Raw genomic sequence first — 21192 nt, 5'->3', positions numbered from 1 at the left:
TGTTTTACCAAGCTGGGAAGCTTTTCTGCAAATACCTCTAAGTACCGTTTTTGGTAGATCAGCTCTAAGGCACATGCATCACTGACAGACATTTTAATTACATATGCATAAAATACATGATTAAAATTCAAGTATGTGCATTACTTCTAAGCATGGAGAATTGATTTTGCATTAGGGGTGAGAAATAGTAGAAAGGTTGAATATGCAGAGCACATAAGGAAGACACAACTATCTGCTTTGAGCAAATTCCACAATATCACACTTCTACCAAGAAAGTGCAAAAAAAAAAGCTTCCACCTCACAATTGCACACATATAGGATGTATGACTGACCCAAGATATCTCTTGATAGTAAAAGAGCTTGTAAAGCAGCAACTGTAAAATCAGGGTATTTATAGGCGATTCAACTACTGACATCCACACTTATCTTTCCTGATAAAGCGTTACATGGTCTTGCCTTGGCCAGGATCACAGCCAGACCACAATCTAACAGCAGGCTGTGCAGAACCCATATGCTTCCACGGACAACTACCCTAGTCTCTGACAGATGGACATCTGTGACCCTGAGGACCCCCTCAGGAAAATACAGACTGGGACTCTGTCATGGCAGTTCTCATTCAGTGCTACAGCAAAAGATGTTCCATGTTGGTTTATAGTCTTACTTTGTTAGGAATCAGCCTGTGCATGTTAGCAGAGGAATTTCTGCTTTAGTAGTAACTTCTGCTTCCCATGTAATAACTTGGGTAAAAAGACGATCGGCTGGTTCAGATGCCAACCTCAGAGACTTGTGTTTACCCCTAAGCTCCTGCAGAATATTCTAATAACCTTTAATAAGTCTTACAGTCCTTTTGTATTTTAAGTTCATGACCTGTAAAACAGATCACTTCTCGTTTCTGATGGCCACTGCAAGTCTCACAATCCAGGGTGAGATCTGCTCAGACACTACATAGGCACAGCTAAAGGGCCTTTTATCATGTTTATTACACCATTTAATTATTTAACAGCCTGGTGCTAAAGCTTAGATGATGGCTTTCCTGACAAGAAATCACGAATTCAAATTGCTAAAGGACTCTGGAAAACAGAGAGAAAACAACTGTAACTTCCAAAGATTTGGGAGTGTTCTTATGTGAGAAAAAGGCTAAAAGAAATTAGCTAATTTAGCTGAGAAAAACAGCTGGATACAATTGGTTTTTTTAAGCATATCACAGTGTGGGATAAGTGCACAGAGGGAAAATAATTATTTCATCTGACGAATTTGCCATTTTAACAACTGGATATAAAATACTTATGAATAAATCTAGAGAGAAAATGAAATATAAGCTTTTAACTGTCATATTGATGAGGTCCAGACACAGCTTCCCAAAAGCTCAGCCTAACATGCGACTTGAGTGCTCGTGAAAGAGGTTCCATGACATGAATGCATGCTACTGCAGGACACTGAACTCAGTAACCTCTTCTCATCCTGTGAATTCGTGAAATTACTCATATAACTGATGTTTTCAAAAATTTGCTACCCAAAAAACTGCTAACATCCAATTAACCCTGTCTCATTCATGTACCTTTCCAAGTCAGGCTTCCTCAGATTCCATACTTACAGTGCAGTCTCCCAGCCTCTCCCTGTAACACAGAGACACCAGCACTGGGAATTTGATTATGTTAGTGACCAAGTACCTGAGCTCCAGCTGCCATACCTATACTGACATTCCTCATCTCCTGTGTGACCTGGACTTCCATGTTCCGGCTGTTCCGCTTTTCTCGTGCCCTCTTATTACTCTTGGTGGTGCCGTTGGTGTACTCGCTGATGGGCTGGATGCTCTCGTTTAGAGGGGTGACAGCGGCAGAGGGCACAGATGACGTGGGAGTATTGGACTTGGTTCCCGTGGTGCTCGGTGTGGCAGCTGCTGAGGACTGCCCAGATTCAGACATTTCGTCTTGGGGGCACTGTGGCAATTCCAGGGTGGCAGAACAGAAAGGGAAAAGCACAATTATACATTTCAGTTAATGTCCCATTTGCTGGTGTATGGATGCCTTAAAGCATTATGAGTATGGCTCTTGCTCACTGTACCAGTTACATGTCCCAGCGTTTGCTGTGACACCGGGCACTACCACCACAGCGAAGCAGCGAGTTCTCGTGCTGAACTCAACAAGCAAATCCCACCTGTGAAAGGGCTGATAAGCTTCCTCCTTCACTACTGAATACTGGTCTTCACAAATCACATTGGTATGTGATCTGAAGAAAGGTGGCCTTAGCACAGGTGAAAAGCACCTGTAGCTCACACTGACTACAGTGAAAGCTGAAGGGCTTTGGCACTTGCGGCAAGCCAGGCCAGTGTTTCCCAAAGCTGGAAGGCAACATGGATATTGCTTGGAAAGGATCTGAAGTGGCCTCTTAAAAGTCTTGGCTGATGTCATTACTGTAAGCCACCAAGACACCTGCATGAGAAAACAGCAAACTGGTTTTGCCACTAAACTGCAGAAGCAAAGTGGACACTTGTCTGGGATGGTCTGGCTTGTCTGGCACAGGAGACCTATGTCCTCAAACCACCTTATGCAGAGCTAGGCAGGTATGGGTCCAGCTTGAGAACACAGCAGATGTGGTCTCCCACTTCCAAATGGCAGGATGACAATACTCAAGAGTTCAGAAAGGTGAGAAATGAACACAGGAGATGGATTCCCAGTGTGGAATGTGCAAAATGGCTCTTGGTTTTAACAGACATTACAGCCCCACTTCTTGTACCATCACCTCTTGAGGAGCAAGGAGTCTTCAAGGCTTTGCAGGGTTTTACACTGTGACCTGTGTTTGCCAATTAAAGCAGCACTGCTTCAGTCAGACAAGGAATGCCCTGACCAGCACTGTGACCTCTCCCAGACCCAAATGAGATTTCCCCAGTCTTAAGGCCAGCCCACTCTAATAACCCCTGCAGGGAGGTGACATAATTAATGCTGAGAGTTATATGTGACAATGAGTTGCAATTGGGTGCAGTGGCATTCAGCATCTGCACATCCACACCCAGCTTTCATCTTCACCACTGGCCTCTCACCTCCTGTGGAAGTACTAGAGAGATCCTGGTTCTGCTCAGAGGCTGCCCTGAGCTCCCCAACCTTGGAGCTGTGACGCTGTTTCACTTTGTTCATCTGGAAGTCTCATTCTAATAACAGCTTCACCACATGACAAAAAAATCCAATATGGGATGAATGAGAAGACTGAAAAAAATGGTGACTTAACCCTTTGCAGCCATATTTTTGTTAAATCTGGAATCTTCCTTTAATTAGACTGGCCTCTGTATGCTTATTTAGAATGCCCTGCTGCACATTGCACCGTAGAAATCAAAGGGTTTACACTGCACCTGCGCATTCATATTGGAAACTCAGGTTTTTTTAAATGGCACTACCAGTAAATGCAATCCACGTTTTGTTTATTTTCTGCATCGTCAGTCCAAACAGTATCCGCATTCCCACAAGAATATCCAAACCATCTCCCTGCACATATGCTGGTTTTAGCATCAAGACTGAGTTGAGAACTTTGCTCTTAGGCTGCTACATGTGAAAACCACACTTCCCACCTCTAGTTCATATTCCTGGTTTAGGAGCTACTTTCCTAATATGTAAAGAAAAAAAAAGAATCAAATGGGATTTTTGATAATAAATAGAATCCAGTAAGCCTTGGACTACCTCAACTGCAGTTTGTCTTCTGTGCTTTCTGATGTACAAAGGGACAAGAGTATCAAGTGTGAAATGCAACCATAAAACCTCTTTCCCCAAACAAAACTGCTGTTGGATGAAAGAATTCAGGGATGTTCTTGGACCCACTGTAAGTCTATGAGAATAACCAAAGTTCAGGAGCATCTTAGCTGTGTAAGAGACATCCATGTGGGTCCACTCCACTTGTCATTCCTTGTTCTTATGAACCAGATGTCATTCAAAAGCCCTGGACCATCAGTATCTAAGGGTGATCTTTGTATCAGAGATATCCTGTAACCTCTTGTTTATAGACATAACCTGCCCCTTACACAGAACACATGAATAAGTAACTATCCTGGTCTTTCACTACTCTTTGGTTACAGATGTGAGTTCTGTATTTACCTAGAAAACCTACTTTATCAACCTTCCAGCCTGCATTGGAGAAATTTCTCCCAAATGTAAATACTACAAGCGTGCTCCTCTTCACAGCCCAGAAGCTGGTATCTTCCTTCTATTGTCTGAGTGCTCTGTTAATGCTAAATATTGCACTAAGAGTACAGCTCTCCAGCACAGGAGGCTTTCTCCAAAACCCATAGCTCACCCAAAGAATACTCTCCACAGCCACCACTTACCTACAGCCATACCTGTCAACCTCCTAAACATCAACTGTGTAGTAGTGACCTCCAAAATGCATTGTAAAGGCCCAACATTCATAGCAGTCACATGTCACCATGAGAAGCCACAATTGTATGGTTATAACACTGAAAGCATAGTACATAAAAACAAAAATGTTAAGACTTTCATCTCCAAAACACTGTATAAAATAAATGTACAACTGAATGCAAAAATAAAATAATGACAGCAACTAAAACAGAAAATAGTAATAAAAAGTAAACAAGGACACTTAAAATGTAAGTACAGTACGGCCCCATGAAGAAGGAAAACTAGTGAGAATAGTCAGGTACGTACTGGGAAGGTGAGTTGTGTGAGTGATGTCAGCAAAGTATCAGAGCTCTGAAGAAGAGGCAAGGGGGGCATGAGCCACGCCGCTGAGAAGCCAGTCACACAGAGGATTTAAGAGACAGAATTTCACTCACAAGAGTGTGCAAGAAGCTTGTGGGAAGAAAACCTGCATTCCAAACTAGCAAGTCAGTCAATCACAACTAAAGGTAACTATTCATTGATTTGCTCCATACTCATGTAACAGAAGTCTTCCACAGCACAAGCTACTTAGCTCCGCTGTACCATCTAGCCTTTATCCAAGCATTCTACTCCCAGTCTGTCTAACAAGCACCAACACGAATCCCAGCACGATACATTTGGAGCAGCACACTGCCACTTCCGCACAAAGCTTTCTTGGAACCAGATTTTTTTGGCCTGATACCACCACCACCAAATAACTGAGATCCAGTCAATGCTCACAGAATGGTTTGGGTTGGAAAGGATCTTAAGCATCACCTAGTTCCAAACCCCGTGCAGGGCGTCTTCCCTGCCCAAAGCAGAACAACCTCTATGACCTGAACTTGGACACCAGAGCTTCCCATTTATCTGGGTTGCTGCTGCATTCCCCTGCAATGCAGATGCTGGGTTACTTCTTTTGCAAGTTGTCAATGGGACCACTTAAGGAATTAGACCTTAGCAGGGCTGTGGAAGATGGATCTAACCACAGTGCCCACTCAGCTCTTCTCTAAAAACTAATGCCCACTGCCCAGCCTGATCACTGCAAGGTCTATTCACACTAAGGTGTGCAGCACTGCTTGCACAGCCTGAGGAATAACTGATTCCAAAGGTGGGCTGGGCTCTGCACATTTTGGTTGTGCTGGCACAGAACTAGTATGAAGAAACACATTTCTGCTCCGTCCTCATTTCCACCATCCATTATGTTATTGTACTGTGGCACTGCTATTCCCTAATTCCAGGCAGAGCTTTCCAGAAATGACTGTAGGACCTGAATGGCATTCTGCAAGTTGCTGTATTTCCCAAACTCTAACACTACAGTAAGGACTGGATTCCAACCCTCCATCCTAGGCAAAGATATTTTGGATTTCCAAATTCCACAGTGGCAGAGAGCTGACAAAGTGCTGACGTTTGTGCTGTGCTAGGTCTGGCTGCTCTACAGAGGTAATGTTAAAAAAATTAACTTGCTGCTTTGTTTTCTGAGTAAACTGTGAATCTGTCTCTGCATCAAGAAGGCCACGGCTGTAGAGTCCCTCAGGTGAAAGCCCATTCATGGAATCTGGAGACAGGTAGAATGGGTACAACAAGCTGGGAATTTCTTTATCTCCTCTTTGACTTTACTGCCTCAGTGTATTTTATAAGGATCAGTGATTCACAACTTTTCAAAGTGATTCACAACTTTTCAAATGGAGACCAGTCCTTGTATGTGACACATAAAACAGCCGATGTTCTACAAATTCCAAGCAGAGGGAAGGCAAATTTAATCAGACACTTTTGAAGTAGAGCAGAAGCTCTGTGAGGTACCAGTGGACATGCTGAGCTGTGCTCAGCAGAGAAACCAGTGGCTCTCCGACCTGTCACCAGGCCTTTGTGGAAAATCATTTTAAGAGAAGAATTTGGTGGGATCCTGAGCACAAAGACTTTGCAAAGTCTACACATACAGCTCATGGGAAATGTGGGTCACCATGCACAGCCTAATCTGTAAACAGCTGCACTGAACTGTCAGCTCAGAGCACACCACTTGGGCCTTGGGGCTCAGACCAGTCTCCGAATAGCAGAGTGGAGACCCCCGAATGGCAGAGCAGAGCACAAGACATGTCAGGCAGCACCAGGAGCTGCTCCAGTGCAGCTGCAATGCTGTGAGGATTTTGGAAGACCTGGTACAGAAGGCAGAGCAGTAACGGTGACAGATGTACTGAAGGCAGACAGTGCAAGTCTAGAGCAGTGATTAGGCATAGGAGGAATGTTAATACCTTTAAGTGCAGTGCAAGACTTGGGCATCCAGACAGGATAAGAAGGAGCTCTTTTTAGTGAAGATAGGAAGGCCAGGAGATCAGTCAAAAATGACAAACACTTAAGGGCAAGTGCAACCCAGTGCCCGGCCCCACTTGAGTTGCAGAACCATTGCTCTTACCAAAGTGGAGAGAAGGGAAAGGCTCCACCATGTCCTCTCCCAAAAAATCTATTAAGAAGTGAAGGATTTCTCTTCCCTCAATCCTTAACTGCCTCCACGAACATCCCTCTCAACTTGGGGCCAGCCAAGTAAAGGAGATTATCCCTGAGACAAGCAGCATGAGGAGCTGTGTCAAATCCTTCCTGCACCATATGCCAGATCTGCAGAAGAATATCCTCCCACCTCCAGCACAGCTACTATGGGAGCAAACACATAGGGAGAGGCTGCAAAGGGTTACGGACACAGATTGTCTCCAGCTTAATGAAAATGTGAGATGTTATCAACAGCGAGAGAGTGGGAAACCCTTGCTCTGTGATGGTCTAGAAAACCTTGTAGCTGGAGTTGGACTGCAGCTGGCCGAGGTCACTCAGGTGCCAGTGGTCCAGTGTTGGGACGATCTTGGCCCCTATCTGCCCACGTACCATGCCATCAGCGAGGGGGAAGACATTCAGGGAGTTGGGACGTTCCTTCCTGCTAAAGAGACAAACAGGGAGAGAGAGGAAAGCTGTGTTAGCCGTGTACAAGGTTCTGATAGAAAACAAACAGCACACCTAGTGTATGTGAAATATGAGACACTAGAAATGGGACTGCAACCGTTACCCCCATGTGGCAGCTGTCTGAACTCCCAATTTCCACACTTCCTTGGTGCTGGCTGCTCAGTCCCACAGTGTTACTGCTAGAGTAATACCTCATCCTGGGGAGACTCTAAGAGGGAGGGAGTCAGTGGCCATAACAGGTACAACTGACCGCTCCATCAGCATGAGAAATTTAGAGGAACACAAAAGTGCAGGCAAACACCAGCCAACTTAAGTCAGTGCTTCTTCTGAGAAACAAAGGTTCTGGGGGAAAATAAGCCACAGCAAACAACTCTCACAGCAAAAAAATAAAAGCTCCCACAGCTTCTAGAGATGTCATAACAGGGTGAGGAATAAGGCTTTTAAGTGTCATCTACATGAAACTTATGACATTCCACCCGAAATCTGGCAAGCTTCAACAAAAGGAACCAGATGGATTGGATCACTTCCAATTTTAAGCACGGGAGTATTTGTACTCTTTGATCCTCCCTCCATACCCATATTACAATGCACTCTCAATTCAGAAACTAAACAAAGATATAAATGAATGCATCATGCATACTGCAATGTGTCTCTAAGTGTGTTCTATTCATCTTCTTTCTGGCAACTGCAGGTGACTCACTAGCTGCAGGTATGATTCTGAACATAAGAGCTGGCACAGATTTTGAGACCAAGCTTCCGTGGGAGAAAATCTAGAGCAAGCAGTGGAGGTGGAAAGGCTGTGGCAGCAGCTTGCCGAACCCAGCACTTGGTTCAGGATATCTCTAATTGACTCCATTCCCTGTAGAGCTGAACTAAATTGATTCTCTGTGTGATGTGCACCCACACTCCGACTCACTCGTATTTCACCTACTCCTGCACAGGGTTTCTGCTTAATTGTGGGGGTGTGATGAAACCTGCCCTTGTGTAGCACACTGTTAGTACAGCAGACCTCCATGTGCCTTTCTGTAATGATCATCAGCATTGGGTGTCATGCCAAGGCTGGGAAACAAGCACAGCCACCTCACCTGTGACTATGGCAAACAACTGCTACAGGGTCCCTGGGACAGAGCAAACACACTAACACAGGGGATGGTACACCAGCCAGCTCTTTTAGGAAGGACAGAGGTGGAGTGCCCAGCAGAGGAGGCAACGTTTGCTGAGAAAAACCACAGTGCCTAACCTTCTCAGTCCCAGCATTGCCCAGCCACCACAGCATGCTGCATTGATGCATTAGTGCCTATCATCAGTAGGCAAAAAGGCCTCCTGTGGCCTGTCTCGGATAGGCAAGATGGGGCAGAAAGGTGTTTACAGTGTGGCCTGCTTGGGATGCACTTTTCCTAGGAATCTGCCTTAAAATCCTCTCCTGAAGATACTAGACTCGTACATGGAAGTTTCATACACAAACCCTCTTAGAAAGGAGGCATGTAACTGGATTTTGGAAGAACACAGATCACTGACACAACATCTTTAACCTTCTCACAGGTAACAAGCAATAGGAGAAGAGGAAATGTCCTCAAGTTGCACCAGGGTAGCTTCAGGTTGGATATTGCAGAAAATTTCTTCACTGAAAAAGTGGTTAAGCATGGAAACATGTTGCCCAGGGAAGTGGTGGAGTCACAATCCTTGGAAGCATTCAAAAAGTGTGTGGATGTGGCACTTTGTGATGTGATTTAGTGGGCATGAGGGTATTCAGTTGAAGGTTGGACTTGATGATCTTGGAGTCTTCTCCAACCTTAATGATTCTATTATTCCTCCACAGATTCAAACCCAGACTCCTATGTGATAGGAATTGTCCGTTTCCTTGTAGCTTTTCCTTTCCACTACCAAAGGCATCTTGCTGCTTGTGCCTTAATTGTGGGGGTGTGATAAATAATTATCATTTACATTAACATCATTAACATTAAATGTGGGGGTGTGATTAAATAATCGCTGATGGTTCAGAGAAAACATTCCACTGCTGTTTGTCTAAATCCCAATTTATGACTGTAACCTGCCACTTCCTCCTGCTCCTACTAGGTCATGATGCCAAAGGACAACTACCTCTGCCTGTCTGCTGGTAGGTACCTCTCTATCCCACTGCTATCATTCTAAGACCCTGGAAGTTTGTAACAGCTGGGTTTCAAGTTTCTAAATAACATACTAGGCAAATGTTTTCCTCCTAGGAAATCTTCACCCTGGCACTGATCCAAGCACCACAGAAAGTAGAGTCAGTTATGTGTAAGAGATTATGAAGGGATTCAAAACTAGAAATCAGAGCCACTTTATGCCACAAAACCAGAAAATTCCTAATTTTACAGTTAAAGAAATAATCCAAGGGTCCCTAAGAGTCTACTTCAAAAAAATCTCTCTTTTTAGGGAGAAAACAAAATTATAGCATTTTTTGAGATGCTTTAACCATTAGTTTTGTATCTTTCCTTTTCTCCAGCACAGAATGGTAGTTTTAAGAGAGTCTTGCCTTCACAGGTGTTTGGACCAGGACAAAGTTTTTTGTAACTGCAGAACAGTCCATGTCAAACCAGTGGTGCAGCCAAAATATCTTAGTGACTATGCTGGGATGCCCTGATGTAACTCACTGACAACACCGAGACATAAAAGCTGCCCCAAACATATGCTGAGAGAGGCATTAAATTATACTTTCCCTTTTTCTTCTTTGTTCATATGCAAACACATACACACTTAACGCACAAGAAAATACAGGAGACACCAAATGGAGAGGAAATGTGTGAATTTCAGTCTCCGTTAAAGAGACAGAGATACAGGGTCTCTGTACCATCAGAAGCTGTAGAATCTTCAGGAAAGAATTTTAGCACAGACTGTCAGGAAATTTCCTTGCTGAGTTTCTTTGGAAACACCTTCAAGCCTCTCCTAAACCTCCCAGGAATGGGGAAAAAGCAAACACCCCAGCAGAGCTAACTCCAGTTTTGCAGTCCTGGAGTTGGCTACCAAATTTTAATTCAAAGAAATTTAAAGTATCCTCAGGGCTGGTCTAAATTTTGAGTGCTGTAGTTGCCCTCATATACCCAAATCTTTCCAGGGCTCAGCCAGGGTGAGTTTTAACACTTGTTAGTTCCACCTTGAGTTACAAGGTGAACAGCACACTCCCCAATAAAGGTTAGCAGTAACCAAAACCTGGGATCAGGATGTTTTATAAGCAACATCCTGAAGTTTACAAAACACAACAAAACTACAGTTTGTTTGCCAGCATTTAAAGAGGAGATCTAGTGTCTTTGAAGACTCTGGGCACAGCACTTCCTGCCCAACCACCAGCCAGAAGTGCCTTTTGAAAGCTGACACTGACACACTTGCTCTGCTGCACTCAGAAATCAGGCACGGCTTGTTCTCTAGAGTAAAATAAGAGAGAAGAAATTTCTTAGCACCTGAGGGAACTGCATGAAGCTGTATCAGGGGAGGTTTGGGCTGGATTTCAGGAAAAGGTTCTACCCCCAGAGGGTGGTGGGACACTGGACAGGCTCCCCAGGGAACGGGCATGGCCCCGAGGCTGCCAGAGCTCCAGGAGCATTTGGACAACACTCTCAGGCACAGGATGAGATTTTGGGGTGTCTGTGCAGGGCCAGGAGTTGGATTTGATAATCCTTCGGGGTCCTTTCCAACTCAGGATACTCTGTGATTCTACAGGTCTATGATTCTATGACTTTTTAACACATTAGTGGATGTGAAGTGTGAACATCCCATCCCAGACATCCGATCCTGTTTTGGGACCAAACTTGCGTCTTCTGCATTTGCATACACAAGCTTCACTCTGCTGTGTTATCCCAGCTCCATGGCTCCCTCTTCGCCCCTGAACCAGCAAGTCCAGCACAGGCACCAGTAGACACAAAGAGCAAATATGCCAGTACAATACATTCCCAGCATCACATTGTCATCACTCCACAGCAACCTCTGACACTTGGATTAATGAAGTTAAGATGCAGCAATAGGATTTACCTTTTTCTCCAGGACTGGCGATGACTGCAGTGACAAACATAACAGCCAAACAGCAGCAATCCCACAAAAAGCGAGACAAAAAGAACAACCATTAGAGAGCAAATGTCATGCAAACATGCAACCTACCACAGACACAAGGTACACATGCACTGCAACCCACGCCATGTGGAAGAGGATACAAACTCATTACACCTCTTGGCCATTGATACACACCACCCCCACAAAAGCTTTTGCACAAACTTCTCCCTAGTCCCATTTATTTTAAATAAATGCACCCAAATTCATGTCACAGGTCATGAGAAATTATGCCTGTCCCCCCACCCTGTGCACTAAGATCCACTAACACTGGTGTTCCCCCCTCCAGCTGTGCAATGACATCAAAACACACCTGTCCCAGGTGCTTGTGCACAAGCACAACAAACAGACAGCTACACACGCATATACACAAACAGTGCAAAGCTGAAAATTAAGAAAAAAATTCCCATTTCCTACTGGTAGCTACTACACACTTGGATCACAGTCTCATCACAGGCTTTTCACAGACATACAGTCCTCTCCAAGGACACTAGCAATATGCCACACTTAAAGGGTAAAAGACCAACTTCTCTGATATGAAGAGGCAGTTCTTGATGAAAATTTTGCCCTTCACCACAAAAACTGGCAGTCTTATAACCAGCAACATTTTTCACTGGGCAGCTCTTTCATGGAATGTTAATATAAAGCCACAATTAGTATCAGCTTATTTGAAAGTCTGAGAAGGAAAAGCTCATAAAAAACCACTTCTACTATGCAGTCCAGCCCGGGAGTTGGACTTTGATGACGTTTGTGGCTCCCTTCCAACTCAGGATATTCTATGATTCTATGACTCAAAACTGGCACCCTTTAAAAGAGAGATGCCCTAAGTTTGCTTTTGCCTACAGTACTTTTAGATTTTACTGTGTAAGCATTTCCACAGATATATTCTTACTTCCAGAAGTATAAGTGGGGAGAGAAACAAGCCTAATACACTTATCCCATTTGATCTCTAAAACTAGGATCAGATCATGTTCTGGGAGCTCACTCTGGATTTCCAGACTGTGAGGGATAGAAGAGAAGGAAGAAAAATAGTCTGATAAGGGAGATTTTATGAACAGATGAGCACCTACAAACTACTGGTTCTTTTTATACCACATCATCTCTAGCTTTCTACACCCCTCATGCCTGTCTCTTCTGCCTAGGAAAGCTGACATCTAGCTTTTTTTTTTTGTTTTTCTCAATTGATTCCTATATTTTAGACAATCTAATTCTAGTCAGAACCCAAACAATGAAGGAAGGGAGGAAAATCCATTTCTTGGAAATAAGTAGGATTTTTGGTGACTGACAGAAAGCTTCCTCCGAAAGAACAACGGGGGAAAAAATCCTGTAAGGGTTAATGCATTTAATTGCTACGGTTTTGCTGCCTATCCCACATACAAAGACACGTACACTCATAGACACTTTATTTTGACACTTCCATCCATTCTATAGATAAACCTCTACACACTACCTAAGAATATAAACATGTTTTCCACAGGCCCCATCAACAGCAGCATGATAAAGCCTCACCTTTGTAAAACAACATACAAAGCTCCTCACCATCAAGTACCCACAACTCACCCAGAACCTATTTAAAAAGAGCTTCGGCTACAATCCACGTCCCCAGGGAAAGGTCCTGCTCTGTTTTCTCTCTTAAACACACACACTCAGTGTGTAAGTTCCCAGCTGACACATGTTACATGGAGAGGTCATGGTCCTACCTTCTCCCAGGTACACTGCCCTCAGTTTGGTTATTTCCCCCAACTTGCTGCATCTTAGATCGCTCAATGTGCTCCACATAGGTCTGGATCATCTGTGAGGAGAGAAAAATCCATGAGGTAAACAGATGAGAAGGAAAGGCTCATTTTCTGCCTTTGTTTAATTTTCTACAGCATCCATTTCCAGTTCCCTGGGGTTTTTTTGCACATTTCCTTGTCTTTACTGTTGCCTCCTAAGCTGATGATGTAAGTGAATGTATTTTCTGTCTAATCCAACAGAAAATTTGTCAGCAAATAGTGTCAGAAATTAATTCAGCTGAATCCCATAACCGAAGAGCCTTGAAAGACGATATCCCAGAACAACATAAACATCTCCTGGAGGATTGTTGGCAACGGGAGATGAGGTAGCAGGGGATGTGCACAGCATCACAGAACAGCTGAGATTGGAAGGAACGTCCTAAGGTCCATCAGTCCACTCCCTGCTGAAACAGGGCCACCCACAGCAGGCTGCCAGCACCACATCCAGGTGGCTTATGAGTATCTCCAAGGAAGGAGACTCCAACACGCCTCTGAACAACCTGTGCCAGGGCTCATTGTCCTCGCAGTAGTTTTTACTATGTTTTTCGGAGTGAGCCTTCTGTGTCCTAGCTTGTGCCAGCTGTCTCCACTGGGCACCAGTGAACATAGCCTGGCTCCATCCTCTTTATACCCTCCAGTCAGGTATTTCTGATGTTCCCAAAGTTCAGAAGCTCTAGTCATCACCAGGATTGTAAAGTCAAATTCCTTTACATAATGTAGTCATGTAGATATCGACAAAGAGTTTATTTATTTAGAAAGATGGCATCCTACCTCTGTGTGACGCTGATGCAGAGCATTATACTCCTTCTTCATTTCTGATTCACGTTCTTCCAGTCGAGAAACTGCCAAGAGAAGATCCCAACTATCAGCTAACACACACCTGGCTCTCAAAATAAACTGTTTGAGCAACAAAGCCTATTTTGTTAGAAATTAATTTACACTTACTGAATAAAACAAACAGAAACAGAATTGTGGGATTTGGTCTTTGTTAGAAACTTAGTTCATGGGTACCTGCATGTTCCCAATACCAGCAATTCTGCACCACAAATGCAATAAAACCACTGAAGTTTTTCAGCAGTAGCCTGGTGCCCTGTAAGCATCTTAGCTTGGCAACAATTTAAATTATCCTCTGGGACTGGCTCTTCTGGCTACTAGAGAAGCAGCAGTACTGGACAAAACACCAACAAATTCTGAGGGGAACTTCAATGGCTGCACGTATTATGGAAGTATTTGTAAAAATAAATACACAAACTAAGTAAGTGAGTAACTAACTAATTAATGCGATGATTTTTATAAGAGGAAAAAATGGAAAATTCTACAAGGAGAAACTGGAAACCAGGTTCCAAAGGCCCAAATCTTTCACCTTGCATCTGGAGAGACTGACCACAGAAGAGAAGAAATGTAGCCTCTACTGAATTAGTGCAGGTACATCCCACCCTTTGGAAGGCTCAGAATTTTACATCCAAGTAAGGGACAACCAGGTATTTTGGGCTTTGCGCAAATTACAGTGAAACAAAAAAAGTATTAAAATTATTTTTAAAGTAGCACTGTATATCTGTGGAAGGCAATGTGTATAATGGTGTCTGGTGCACAGCTTTGCTTACTCTGGTCTGCATAGTTTTTGGTCTTCAGCTCCAGCTGTCGAGTCTGAAATTCAAGGTGTTCCACTTGGATTTGTAGTTCTTTCTTCTCCTGTTCCAGTGCATCTTCAAACTCTATGAACTTCTGCATAGGGAAGAAGTGGAGATGAAGGCACAGATGAGGATTACATGTAAAGTGGGTTTGCCCTACCATGACCCTTCCTCTCTTCACAAAAATAGAAATTTGAGACAATATAAAATGAGGGAATATAAATTACAAAATCAGAAATAAAAATTTTTAAGTACTGTAAGTAGCACAACAGCATTTAATCAAGATGAAGAGTCTATTTCATATGAGAAAAGTATTGTTATCTTTAATGCATAATAAATATATAAACCATGGTCCAACATGAGTTCTGTAAACCGGCACAACTCTCTCATCTTCAGCAATGCTGGTCTTCTTCGTGCCAGGCTGCATTTTGATTCCTGTTACTTTGATGTCACAGAAATCAAATTTTATTTCTACAATCATGTATTTATAAATACCTATGTCAGAAATCTTCAGACTAACTCTTCTAATGATGCAGATGTAGAGAGCTCCACCCAAAATTCCTGTGGGGGACAAGTCTTGCAGAAATGTGCAAGTCTTTTGGAAAACTAAGCCCCAGCTCTGGTGCTGCTCACTCCCATCATCACCAACACAGAGGCAGCTGCAGGCAGCGGTGTGACTCCTGCACTGGACACTGCACCAAAGGAAAGGTTTTACAGATACACTCATTTCACGATGAAAACACAACAGGAAAATACCTGATTTCAGGGTATTCTATCTCTAAACTCTCACTTCTCACCTGTGAGCTTTAGTCACTTCCTGCTGTGGACACCAGCACTCAAGAGCAGAGTAAAACATGTGGAACATTCTGTTCAGCTCCACTGTATTACACAACTCTTGGTAGGAACTGGAGCCACAGGGGCTCCAGATAATGAAATATCATAGAAGTATCATATAATATCATTCTATCATATCATATAATGAAGTATCATGAAATATTTAAACTAAGCAAGATCCCTGGAAAGTGAACACATCTCCACATCTCTGTATATAGCTGGATGAGCCTGGTTCTTGTGTGATACATGGTCATCAGAGGTTTTCTGCACAATACACTATGTGCAATAATGACTAATAACCCACATGTCTAGATTTAGAAACAGCTGCTTCTAGTACCATCCCTGACACAAAGCAGTGGGAAAGTCCTTAAGGCTCAGAGAACATGTGCCTCTCCCCAGCAAACCAAGCCTGAACGTTACCACCAGGCTCACAAGGGCACAGTATAGCAAAGCTATCCCACCAGCTGCAGTACATGTCCTGGCCTGGCTCACAAACCCAAAAATTCAAGTCTCGTTACATTACTCCTGAGTAGTTCCATCCAAGGAAGCCGTAAGTACAGCATTATCTGCACCAACCAGTCCAGTAATTAGGACACCAACCCAACAGCTGAACAACATGAGCACAGCTGGGGCTGGGAGCAGCCCTGGACTTGGACCTACCCACAGGAAGTAACAGGGGTCTGTGAGGAGCTCACAAGGCTCTGCTCCTAACCCTGCCTCTCTCTTCGTCTGTTTGCCAAATCCTCCTTAGGTCCAGCCCCACCAAATTCACCAGCACATTCACGTTGGCTGGTGAAACTTCCTCTGTCTAAAAGCATGGGTAATGGTGAGGAAAATCCCTCTCTCCTCTGCCCTCTGCATGGGGGAAGTGTTGCCTCCAAAAAAAACCTGCTCGGAGGCATGAGAATTTCAATTTAACAAATTAAAGCTTTGCTTTACTCCAAAAGAGTCAGACACTGGGGCGAATCTTTTTTGGCAAAGACTCCAAGGGAAACTAACACATTTAAATGCTCAGTAAGATTATTTTGTTAAATTCTGCACATGAACCAACTGACACTGCTGCACTCTCAGGGTAAACCCCATGCACACTCCCTGTTGCTTTTACTGGAATTATTAGCAGGGACACTGCAGCCATCATTATGAATCGGATCCTCTCTGCAGATGACTGAACGCCACATTATTTATGATTCTTGCAAACTATTAAAACTCCTCAGTAAATTCCTGGGAGCAGTGACTCAGTTTGCATTCTTACATACCTGTATTTATAGAAACAATCAAACACACTTTAGCCATGTCTTGCTTCCCTGCACTCAGTGTTCTGCAATGCCTTTATTCTCTAACTAGGCTTTTAACTTTATTCCTCTTCCTGCCCAAATTTACTGTAATAAGGGTTTGGGGTTTTTTTCACTTATGGCTGTTTTACACAGTATTTTCTAGAGCTAGCAGCAATGCCGACATCTTTCTTTTGCTATAAAGGAGTCCTCTCAGAGTCTAAATATTTACTATTAAGTTAAATTTTAAGATTGTTCAAGGGTTTCGATTTATAACTGTTTCTTCCTGAGATGTCAATTAAACATTGAAATCCCTTAGTCACTGACCCAGCAGCCTGTTTTATGGATTCTGAGAAATTTATAAAACAACCTGCTTTGTAAATGTGTGGATTTATTTTTGAAACCTTTTTCAGAACAACAATATAAATTTGGAATGAGTAAAAAAGGAAAAGAAGTCCTAACAGACACAGTGACAATGAGCAACAGAGTTGAGAAGCAGCAGTTTCACTTGCTCCATCTGGAGGCTGATGGAAACTATTCCAACAGTTTTTTCCTGGTATAATCTCCATCTCCTCATAGGGGTTTGCTGGAAGCACTCTGTGCTAAAGCTTTATTGATGAACCCTTTTAATTACAGCCAAGGGCTAAATCCTTATCACATCACATCACAGTGACTTAGCTTTCACCACTTTCCTGCTCCCATTTCTCCACCCAGGAGCATGTAAACCCCCCAGGCAGGAATGAGGGATTTAGAAGCAATAAAAACGAATGCACGTTAAGGAAATAATTCACAGCTTTCTCAACAATAAATTATAAAGGAAAAGAAGGTACAAGCCCAATTTTATTCCAATAATGTAGGTCACCTTTAAAAGGATTCCTAGATTTACTACTGCTGTTTCAGTTTAATTCCGAGGAAACGGATTGAAAGATTAACTCTTCTACAAATATGGCTCAGTCTTTTTCCTCAGACCTGTCTACTTTGCAACCCAAAAGAAATCAAAGAAACATAAAACCAGAAATCAATTAAGTACCTAGAAAAGAAAGAGAGACAACGATATTAAAAATGAATATAGCCCTAAGTGTTTGTAGGGCAGAACAGCATTTTGGATAAATGCACTGCAGGATGGCTCATCCTGGAGCTGAGGAGATCAAACGATGGCATTTGTGTGCAGGGGCCCAAGGGCTTGACCCAGTTCCTGGCTCTGCAGCACCTTGTACCTGCTCCGACATCAGAACTCATTTCACCTGAGCTTCTCCCTGCACATCACAAGCTCTGAGAGCAGGAAAATTCCTAAATCCAGAGTGAAGTGAGCAGTCAACATAGCAGAATAAGGAGAGGATTCCTGCCAGGGCATTGCCCAAGGAAAATGTTCCTAATGTCCAGATGTTACTGCTGCTCATCCTTCATGGTACCAGTGAGCTCTCACGAGGGTATCCAGGCAGGCTTTATTTTTTCCCAGTAAGCCCACAACAGACATTCCACACAGCATCCAGGGAAATGCCTCACTAGCCACTAGAAGCAACAGAGATTTAACTAACTTTAGTCAGAGATGTGAGCACACCCACAAGTACAACTAAGCTACACCACAAGTTTGGGGGGAAAAACGGGAATTTGATGTTCGTTTGTATGAGTTACTTTTGAGAACAAAAGCCTCCAGAGACAGCAGAGGCAGCGCCTTCATCTCCAGCATGATGCCAGACCACAGGCCTCATGCTATGGCTCACGGCCCAAGGCATGTGGCTGCAGGTGGCCCAGACGAGCAGCCAGCCTGGCTCCAGCATCTCTCCTGCCTAAACTCAATCTACCAAGTGTATCCCCAGCACACAGACTGGAAAGCCCCAGTCACACAGTGCTCTCTGCACCAAACTCTGCCTTCCCATAGTGCTGGAAATTCACAACAGGGCAGGGGAAACAGAGAACACAAACTGCATGAAGTGTTTTAATTTTTTTTAAATTTTTTTTTGATTAACCAGGCTCCCAGAGGGAGTCATACAGCAAGTACATGTTATTGAGTGAATGCAACTCAGTAAATAAATATCTATCGGCATTTCACTTTTTTCATTTCTTTCAGAGGGACGATACAACCCTGGCCCTGCTGAAGCTGTGCGAATTTCTCAGGAACTTGAAGTATATCACCCCAACCCTTTAAACCACCTAAAAATAACGAGGCAGAGGGAACACTAACTTGTAAGTCTCCTTCCCATCAGAACATTTTCTGTCTGTAATATTTACAAAGAGCACCAAACCTGGTTATAACAGAAGAAGATTCCTTATGAGTTATTCTCCTGCTTTTCATGTTTTTCATCTCAGTCTGTGCCCAGCCAATCCTCCCTTAAACGCTGCACAGATGTTTGATGCCCAAGATGAAATTCCAAAGTTCTGTGGACGCTAACTCACACTTGGCTAACCAGCAAGCTTTCCCAAGGGCAGGGAATACTCACAGGAATCAAATCCACAATTCCAGCCTCAATTTCAAGTACAATTTCAATGACTTCTGAAAGCAGACACCACAAATACGCTCTTCCATTATAAACATAAACATTTAACAGGAGCATAGAATCTCACACTACTGGTTTGGATTGGAAGGCACCTTAAAGACCACCTTGTTTCAGCACCAGCCCCTGCCATGGGCAGGGACACCTTCCACTATCCCAGGTTGCTCCAAGCCCCAGTGTCCAACCTGGCCTTGGACACTGCCAGGGATCCAGGGGCAGCCACAGCTTCTCTGGGCAACCTGTGCCAGGGCCTCCCCACCCTCACAGGGAACAATTTCTTCCCAATAGTCAATCTAATCCTGCTCTGTCAGTTTGAATCCAAGTAGGGGAGAAAAAAACCCCAAAGAAACAACCAAACAGCATAGTCTCATGGACTTTTAAAATACATCTTAAAATAACTAAATACACTCTTTACAAAGCACTGTGCTACAATCCCAAGGCCCAGGCTACTGAGTTTTAACACTGCATTGCAAATTTGTTGACTGCATTCTTTCACTTTAGTGCTGCCAAAAGGCAAGAAAAAGATCTGGTGATGGTGAATCACCCCAGGTTGAGCCTGCTGCTGCAGCTGCCCTTGATTTCAGAGGTTTCTCATTCCCAGGGCCAGGTGCTGTCACTGGTTTTCCCTGAAGTTTTCACTGCACAGAGCTCAGCTCACACCCTCACCTCAGGAACTCACAGCTTCCAACGCCAGCTTTATAGAGATGCAATAAAGACATTAAGAAAAGAGAAACAAAAAGGACACGAGAATTCCACTGACGGTAAAGAAAAAATACCTTTTGTTTGGTCTCCCACCATGAGAAAGCAGTGGGTACACTGGAAGCAGAAACAGCCCCCAGTCCCAGGAGTTCTCAACAGCAAGGCTGACCAGAGCATTAATATGTTTACTATTTTTTATCTTTTTTTTTTCCAGAGCCTCTACAGTTAATTTCAAAGAATAATTTCTGAATACAAACAATTAAACAGTTAATCACCTCAGTCATCTGAGAGAAATGGAGTATGAAACTGCTATATATATAAATGTCACATGGATTTTTTTTCTGCTAGACTCTATTCCCAGATTTCAAGTAGGATCACTGATCTGTAGTAATCCAGGATTATGGCAAACAACAACGGCTCACACACTTCTCTTCAGAAGGAAAATAACTAACACAAAATCATCCCAAGGCCAAATAATGACTATTCCTCTGAAGAGCAGTGGTACAATGCAGATTGCTTGGCTTCCTGCTTTCCTGTCTCTTGCAAAGGAAGAAAATGACTAAAAATAGTAACAGATCATCAGAAATCATCACATCACATTAGTGATAAATCAAACAGAGCCAGAGATGCACAGAGATGCAGAAATCTCATTATGCAGCCTTAATCTGTGGTGGCTGGCAGTGTGTGCCTAGCAAAGGTAGTGCTGGGGTTCAGTCCAGACCTGAGTGGAGGCGCAGGGCTGTGGGTGAAAGATGTGTTGGGGGAGGAAGCCCCTCACTCAAGGCAGGTGTGGTTTCCTTTTAGCGTGGGAAGCAGGGCAAGGGAGGGGATTCTTCCCCCTACTTCGCTCAGGTGAGACCCTACCTGCAATGCTGCCTCCAGTTTGGGGGTCCTCACCACAAGGATGCGGAGCTGCTGGAGCAAGTCCAGAGGACGCCACAGACATGCTCAGAGGGCCTCCCACTGCCAGAGGGCAGGGTTAGATGAGATATTGGGAAGAAATTGTTCCCTGTGAGGGTGGGGAGGCCCTGGTACAGGTTGCCCAGAGAAGCTGTGGCTGCCCCATTCCTCAAAGTGTCCAAGGCCAAGATGGACAGGGC

At 43.7% G+C, this 21192-nt stretch overlaps 1 protein-coding gene across 2 annotated transcripts in view; it reads right to left on the bottom strand.

Annotated features, from left to right (window-relative positions):
• The window catches only part of MAPK8IP3 (mitogen-activated protein kinase 8 interacting protein 3), a gene marked incomplete at its 5' end in the record, with an annotated part of 73296 nt that overhangs the window by 36914 nt on the left and 15190 nt on the right, over positions 1 to 21192 (bottom strand). For both annotated transcript variants that reach the window (XM_082292245.1, XM_082292246.1), the window contains 6 exons: positions 1691 to 1940; positions 7233 to 7284; positions 11313 to 11336; positions 13088 to 13179; positions 13934 to 14004; positions 14767 to 14887. In XM_082292245.1, the coding sequence (XP_082148371.1) occupies positions 1691 to 1940; positions 7233 to 7284; positions 11313 to 11336; positions 13088 to 13179; positions 13934 to 14004; positions 14767 to 14887 (610 nt within the window). The remainder of the gene's footprint in view (positions 1 to 1690; positions 1941 to 7232; positions 7285 to 11312; positions 11337 to 13087; positions 13180 to 13933; positions 14005 to 14766; positions 14888 to 21192) is intronic.

Source organism: Coloeus monedula (assembly GCF_965178545.1).
Source record: "Coloeus monedula genome assembly, chromosome: 16".
In the NCBI taxonomy this organism is placed as follows: Eukaryota; Metazoa; Chordata; class Aves; order Passeriformes; family Corvidae; genus Coloeus; species Coloeus monedula.
Note: the sequence above shows the minus strand (reverse complement) of the source record. Positions and strands in the feature narration are given on the sequence as shown.